This window comes from Oncorhynchus clarkii, chromosome 18 (genome assembly GCF_045791955.1).
Source record: "Oncorhynchus clarkii lewisi isolate Uvic-CL-2024 chromosome 18, UVic_Ocla_1.0, whole genome shotgun sequence".
Taxonomy (NCBI): Eukaryota; Metazoa; Chordata; class Actinopteri; order Salmoniformes; family Salmonidae; genus Oncorhynchus; species Oncorhynchus clarkii.
The window spans coordinates 18,659,258-18,667,593 of record NC_092164.1 but is presented as its reverse complement, the minus strand read 5'-3'; the positions used below and the strand labels follow the sequence as shown (position 1 = coordinate 18,667,593).

The following is an 8,336-nucleotide window of genomic DNA, read 5'->3' as shown; positions in this document are numbered from 1 at the left end:
ATATCAACACAAACGATGTCATTCAATTAGATTTTTGCTTTTTATATCCGGTTAGTCGAAGTGTATTGTTCAGTTTTGATTAACTTCCTTCCCCTTTACACTTAAGGGAACTAAACGAAGTTTGACGTTTTATGAGTTTACTTAACCCAACATGATTAAGTGCTTATCGTTGCCTGATAGACAATAGACATGACATGAATGAAAGTATATTACACTTAACGTACTAATTCAATAAAATAAAAAAAACGTATAATACAAAAACAGAAAGTGCCATTTGAAGAGCAACAACATAATTTTCGAAGTTCATCATCACAGCCTAAAATATACATGTATACAATGATACAAACAATGGACATGTATATAAAATACGTTTGTCTATTATAAACATAAATAAATAAGAGAACCTTCAATATTAACACATTTAAATAAATAATTCCATAAACTTAAATAACAATGATGAAGGTCACAATTGTACGCGTCATAAGTGGCACTAATGCATTAATGCATTTGAACTTGTTCTCCTTTATGGAAACATCAACTATGCTATGTCTATAAAGCAGCTATATCATTCCGTTTACATCCATCCTTTCGTTCATCTGGGTTACCCAGCCTCACCAAAACGCAATATCAAACAGGCATTTTCTTCAAAATCATGGATAAGTAGGCTGTAGGCTGCAGACTCCTCCCCCCCCCCCCCCCCTTCCTCCCCTCTCTTTTTTTGTACTTTCTGGCAACTTTCATGTATCCCCGATTTCATAAGTGACATGATGTCACCCATATTTCTTTCTGGTCCCTCCATTCTCCTTGTCCAATTCTCCCATTTGAAAATGTAACTCACTAATTTCAACTAGACATCCAGAACGTGATTGAGATAGGAGATATAGCATATTGCAAGTCTGAGGATCTCGATCTTGGAGAGTTTCTTGTCAGGGGGAAGGGTTGGCAGCAACTTTCTCAGTTCAGCGAAGGCCACATTGAACGCTTCCACGCGGATCCTCTCGCGCGTGGCGTGGGCCGAGCGGTACTTGGCCGTCGCACGTCTCCTCCGTCTCTTCTCCTCCCTGCTGAGGGTCGGTTGGGCCAGCGACCTCGTCTTCCCCTCCCCCTCCATCGGTTCGTCGGACAGGCACCCGACCTTGAGGTCGTTGAGCACCGACTCTGCGTCGGATTGTCCCCATCCGAGGTCGGAATCAGCTTGGTCTGGACTCAGCATCATTTTCAGTCTTTTCATATGTTTTTCAGTTCGTATCCAAAAAGAGCTGGAGAGAGAGATATTATTGATTAATTTAGTATAATGTTGTGAACGCAATAATACTTTTTCCTTCAATATTATGATTGGGAGTCGTTTTTGCATAGATGTCTTGCTATGACCTGTCACAGGGGGTAGATCATAGGCAGACCATAATCATAAAATTGATCATTTGAGATCAAGAGCCGAATATTTAGAAATGTGATAGTCTTAATGGAAATTGCAAAAGCAACAGACAGTGATGGGAATACTGTAAACTGTAATAGGTTTTTGTACTTCTATTTTTTCCAATGCATAATTTATTATACAATGATTTTTGTTATAGAGCATTAAATATTAAATATAGGCCATTTTCACTTATGTGTCAGTTCTTATGATTTGTTTTGCAGCAAACATAGCATTTTTCAGAATATTAAAGCAAATTGTGGTAAATATTGAGAGAAACCATGCTATTCAAATTAACATATTCCATATTCAAAGTCGTCCATCTGTCACAGTGAGATGAACACATCTGCTTGGCTTCGAGCAGTATGACTTGACAGGATGGAACAACATTGAAAGAAGGATACAATTGTTGACATCTGCTGGACATTGAATTGGGCCACACAAAATGTTGTTGTATCAACAATGCAATGGATAAATACGAGCTGTGTACTTTGTTGTAAATATGTAATACAGGCCTAATAAAGAAACGGTCAGTACCTCATAGACATGTTTTTTCTTTTTTCTTAGGCCTACTCGTTAATTGGACACTTACCTTGACAAACAGTTGAGAGACACAACTGTCTGATGATTCTTGATCGCTGTTGGAGTAAACTCCAACTCCAAATTAACTCTGTGCTTCCCTTTGTTTTTTTTCACAAACCATCTTATTTAGTCCAATTCATGACAGGAATTATAGCCTACTGTTGACAGCCTTATGCAATTAATTGCTTTTTACTTTTTGAGATTTTGAACAGTCGAATCAAACATAAAATGTTGTTTATCTCAGAACCATCTAATTTCAAGTTGTGGTATATCACTTCGTTGGGAAGATGATAGTATAGTTGATAGTATAGTTAACGATTATGTGGTAAATATTTCTGAAGATAAAAATCTTGTGCCTTGTGAACACCCAGCTGGAAACAATAGATTGTTGTGTCGATAAGATCTCGCTGAAAGTGCAGATATTTGTCCGTTCTTCTTGATGGAGATGACCGTGATAAGAAAGGCCCTTGTGCACCGTGTGCCAACAGTCAGTGCATTGAAAAGCCGAAAGATAATCCCTTCTTTTCCACTTCTGTGTTTTCCGAACGTTCTCGGGTCCAGCACGCGGCTTATATGAGAGATAAGATCCAAACGATCCCAACTAATAAAGGCTTACTTGAGAAACGGAGGGATGGAATATATTTGAGGAATGGTATTGTCTAACACCGCCCACTCCCTCTCACCTCCCTCTCTCTACTCACGCCCCTCAGCCCTCCAGTAGTCCCTCTGGGGATAGTGGGCAAAGAGGAACCAGAGATGAGTACGATAATGGATAATAAGGACTTTAAACATTTAGATTTTTTTTCTCCAGATTAATTCAAATTCTGAACTATACAATAAAAAGTAAAAATCTGCCTATTTTTAATTAAATGAATATATAAGCAAATCAACGGAAAAAAAATCGATTTTATTGAAACAACCAGTAAGGTTGGTTCACATTATAAAAGGTGATTTATTAGGCCAGTTATTTCACTTCGAGACTGAAACTAATTATTAGGCTATTAGGCCTTAAATAATTATAATACATTGAGGTTGAAACATGCTAAGAAAACGTGACGTTCAGAGCAAGAGGTTCTTCATTAGAAGTCTAACATGAATTCATAAAATCAATTTGTTGCTATTTGGTCCATATTTCCAACTCGGTTTTTATTTCGACAACTCAAGTCCGATTTCTGACCATTAGACTGTTATACTATGAAAGACAGGGCCACCTCTATTCCAGTCATAGACATAGAACCCAGATTGTAACATCGCCCCTCTGGTGTCGGCAGATGGAACGGTCTACAGTTTCCCTTCAACATCAGACGGAGGCATATAGACATACTAGATCTACAGCTCATCCTGCTCTTTTTCTTTTCGTTTTTGGTTTTGGTTAAATGTATTTTGACATGATTATTATAGAAAAGAAAACTATCAATAGTCAAACACAGTTGTCAAACAATCAATGTTATAAGAGGATGACTGCCTGCCAGAATAAAACCCACTGATGACCACCTACAAAATCAACACAAGTGAAGTCCTACTATAGAAGGGATCAATACACTGTCACAGTGAAGATGACCTCACATCATCTCTTGTGTCAACAGGATCAGAAGGATGGAAGAGCTGATACAACAGATAACAGTTATCAGTGAGTGGACATCGTACAGGATGGAGGGGCTAATACAACAGATAACAGTTATCAGTGAGTGGACATCGTACAGGATGGAGGGGCTAATACAACAGATAACAGTTATCAGTGAGTGGACATCATACAGGATGGAGGGGCTGATACAACAGATAACAGTTATCAGTGAGTGGACATCATACAGGATGGAGGGGCTGATACAACAGATAACAGTTATCAGTGAGTGGACATCGTGCAGGATGGAGGGGCTGATACAACAGATAACAGTTATCAGTGAGTGGACATCATACAGGATGGAGGAGCTGATACAACAGATAACAGTTATCAGTGAGTGGACATCATACAGGATGGAGGGGCTAATACAACAGATAACAGTTATCAGTGAGTGGACATCATACAGGATGGAGGGGCTAATACAACAGATAACAGTTATCAGTGAGTGGACATCGTACAGAACAGTCATGCCTAGAGCTGCAGGGCCAGGCAGGGTCCCAGTTATTGGTTTAAGGGGGCCTGTGGGCATTACCAGGCAGTGCCAGTCTGACCAGACTCTCTCTGTGTTGCTGGTTGAAGATAATAGATCCTGTCTCACACTCCTCCTCATCTTCTCTTTTCTTCTCTTCTCCTCCTCCCCTCTCATACTCTCCTCCCCTCTCCTCCTCTCCTCTCCTCTGCTCCTCTCATCTCCAGCTCCCCTCTCCTACTCTCCTCCTCTCCTCCTCTCCTCTCCTCCTCTCCTCTGCTCCTCTCATCTCCTCCTGTCCTCCAGTGGTACCACCAGGACTGGGTCAGGAGGCCAGGGGTCCTGAAGAGAGCCGGTGACCAGAGAGTGTTGTGACTGACTGCGCCTAACGAGGTGATTAAAAGGATGAGGGGACCACGGCTGACTCGCTGTGGCCTGGAGCCACACACACACACACACACACACATGCACACACGCACGCGCACACACACACACACACACACACACACACACACACACACATACGGGCATTGGCTACAGTGCCAGGAGGAACAGATCTATGTTAACAGGGCCGGTATAGTGTGTGTGTCTGCACACGTGTGTGTGTGACTGTGTGTGTGTGTGTGTGTGTGTGGAGGGGATGATAGACAGGAGATGTGACACAGAGAGAGTGGCAGCGGGGGGTATGTATGGCGAGGGGTCGTGGGGCTATAGGAGACATGTCAGGGGGTAGAGGACAGAGGCAGTCTGACAGCGGCAGTGCAGTGAGCTGCTGTAATTGCTCCAAAGACCAGCGTGGCGGTCTGTGGTCCCCGGACCCCTTGGACCCCCTAGGCCCCTGTCCAAGCCACAGATACAGGCTGCCCCAAGGATGTGGCAATTAATGCACAGATGATGTACTGACTTGGGAAGATGACTGGTTTATCCTCAAAATAATCTTCAGTGATGTATTCTTCATCTATTAGAACATTACAGAAAGAAAGGTAATATACTGTAATGTAGAAAGGTGATGTCTGTTGTACACAGTACTGTACATTACCATCGGAACGTCCTGTGACGATAGAAATTTACCCTCTTGAATAAGCCCCATTCTCAGCCCTCTCTCAATCTCTTCTGACACCCATTCTCCTGTCCAAACCTGTCGGAAGACACACAAACCTCTTACAGTATTGCTTTGAAGCAGTAGTTTTACACAAACACACACACACACACACACACGCACGCACGCACGCACACACACACGCACGCACGCACGCACGCACACACACACACACACACACACACACACACACACACACACACACACACACACACACACACACACACACACACGCACAGACCCTTCCCGGCGATGTTCCTGGGCCCAGTGAGACGGAGCAAGCGGTGAAATGGGAGGGATTAGTCACTTTGTCAGGAGGTTTATGGGGTTGTGTTGTCTCAGGAGATGTGGTGCCACAGGGGGCTGTTTGGGAGGACACTCTGCAGATAGAGACAGAGGACATTGTGACCAACCCTCAGCTCAGTCCAGTCTGTCTGGGCCAGTTGGCCATCAGTCAGTGTGTCACTCAACTTCAAGACCTGTCTAGACAGAAGCTGTTTTGTGTTTAGATTGATGTCAACTTTCTGTTATTTTGTTGATTGTCACATGTCAAAGGTCAAATCTTATGTTTTTTTTTCTCCAGTAGTCCACTGTTGATACAGTCCCTAAATGTTTTGCATGTCAGCAGTCAAGTTATCAAGATATTGGACTTTCAAGAATCAAAGTGTCGCCGGCCACAAGGCCACGGTGATGCAAAACAATACCAAAATATCATTTTTGAGTGGATTTTCCCTTTAATGCAAGTCGCCAAAACTATCCTCTAATCACAAAATATTTGTGTTGCTCCCAACAAGGACCTCCAAGGTGGATTGAAAAGAAAAGTCGCCATCATTTCCTGGGGAATAACTCAACGACACTACGTTTGCATCTACCCACACAAACACCAAAGCACACATGTCAGATGGGAACGGAGGGAACCGTTGGCACAGTGAGCCCATTAAGGAGCTGTCCTTGTGTTGCTGTGTGTCATGCTCTTGGTGCTGTGTAGCGTAGCTGTGTAGCGTCGGCAGGGTGGACTCTGGCTGTGGGGAAGTCTGTTAGGGGGGGGGGGGGGGGGGGACTGTGTTGAACAGGAGGTGTGGGAGCCGGAGCCAGGGCTCCCATGTGAGAATGTGGCCATCGCCATGGCAGACCTCTGCACCATCTGGTGTTCCCAGCAGGACGCCGGCGCGCCGTACAGAGGCATGGAGACACATATGGACACAAAGGTCTTCTCATGGATACACACACACATATACACACATATACACACATATACACACATATACACACGTATACACACATATACACACATATACACACATACAGTGTCTTCAGAAAGTATTCACACCCCTTTACATTTTCCCACATTTTGTTGTGTTACAGCCTGAATTTAAAATAGGATGAGATTTTGTGCCACTGATCTACACACAATACCCCATAATATCAAAGTGGTATTTTTGTGGAACATTTTAGAAATTAATAAAACATTTAAAGCTGAAATGTTTTGAGTCAATAAGCATTCAACTCCTTTGTTATGGCAAGCTTATTTATGTTCAGGAGTTAATCATTTGCTTTACAAATCGCATAATAAGCTGCATGGACTTATTCCATGTTCAATGATAGTGTTTAACATGATTTTTGAATGACTACCTCACCTCTTTACCCCACACATACAATTATCTGTAAGGTCCCTCAATCGAGTAGTGAACTTCTAGCACATATTCAACCACAAAGACCAGGGAGGTTTTTTCAATGCCTCGCAAAGAAGAGCACTGATTGGTAGATGTGTAAAAAAAAAAAAGCAGACACTGAATAGCTCTTTGAGCATGGTGAAGTTATTAATTAGGCTATGGATGGTGTATCAATACACCCAGTCACTGCAAAGATACAGGCGTCCTTACTAACTCAGTTGCCGAAGAGGAAGGAAACTGCTCAGGGATTTCACCATCAGGCCAATGGGGATTTTAAAATAGTTACAGAGTTAGATGGTTGTGATATGGGAAAACTGAGGATGGATCAACAACATTGTAGTTACTCCACAATACTAATCTAAATGACAGAGTGAAAAGAAGGAAGTCTGTACAGAATAAAAATATTCCAAGGCATGCATCCTTTACAACAAGGCATCTAAGTAATACTGCAAAAATAATTGGCAAAGCAATTCACTTCTTGCAAAAACTCTTCATATTTTCAAGCATGGTGGTGGCTGCATCATGTTACAGGTATGCTTGTCATTGGCAGGGACTAGGTTGTTTTAAAAAATGAAAATAAACTGAATACAGCTGTAAGCACAGGCTAAATCCTAGAGGAAATCCTTTTTCAGTCTGCTTTCCAACAGACAATGGGAGACGAAATAACCTTTCAGCAGGACAATAACCTAAAACACAAGGCCAAATATACACTGGAGTTGCTTATCAGGATTACATTGAATGCTCCTGAGTGGCCAAGTTACAGTTTAGACTTAAATCGTCTTGAAAATCTATGGCAAGACCTAAAAATGGCTGTCTAGCAATGACCAACAATCAAATTGTCATAGTTTGATTTTTTATCATGAGCTAATACTGTACATCCAGGTGTACAAAGCTCTTAGACACTTACCCAGAAAGACACCCAGTTGTAATAGCCGCCAAAGGTGCTTCTACAAGGTGTTGACTCAGGGGTGTGGATACTTTGGTAAATGAGATATTTCTGTATTTCATTATCTATACAAGATTTCTTAAAACATTTTTTCAATTTGTCATTATGGCGTATTGTGTGTAGATGGGTGAGAAAAATATAGATTGAATCCATTTTGAATTCAGGCTGTAACACAACAAAATGTAAAATACTTCAAGGGGTATGAATACTTTCTGAAGGCCCTGTATACACAGATACGTACACAGGGGAAATATGGACATTGAAGTTTTATTGGAGAATTAAAGACCGACAAGGAAAAGACTGAGTGTTTTTATGTTGAATATGTGTATATAACCTGTTGGATAAACTAAAGACAAGAGATTAGTTATTTTCAGCTTTCATAACTAGGCAGGGTGACATAAGAGTAGAGACTTGAAAAAAGCCCCATTAGTCACCAAATGGCCCAGCATGGTTCCCCACTTACAATTTTCAATACTTCTTGTCAGATTTCTCAGAAAGCCGTAGCCCGTGCTAACATCTTTTTCTCCTCTCT

General features: G+C 41.8%; 1 protein-coding gene across 1 annotated transcript; it reads right to left on the bottom strand.

Moving 5' to 3' along the window:
- Positions 1–735: 735 nt before the first annotated feature.
- Positions 736–2,544, bottom strand: LOC139372503 (helix-loop-helix protein 2-like). Its single transcript, XM_071112229.1, has 2 exons — positions 2,007–2,544; positions 736–1,259 (listed from the first exon to the last, which is right to left on the bottom strand). Exon 2 carries the CDS (start codon positions 1,229–1,231, stop codon positions 848–850), a length of 384 nt encoding a protein of 127 aa, XP_070968330.1. The 5' UTR covers positions 1,232–1,259; positions 2,007–2,544; the 3' UTR covers positions 736–847.
- Between the last annotated feature and the right edge of the window lie 5,792 nt (positions 2,545–8,336).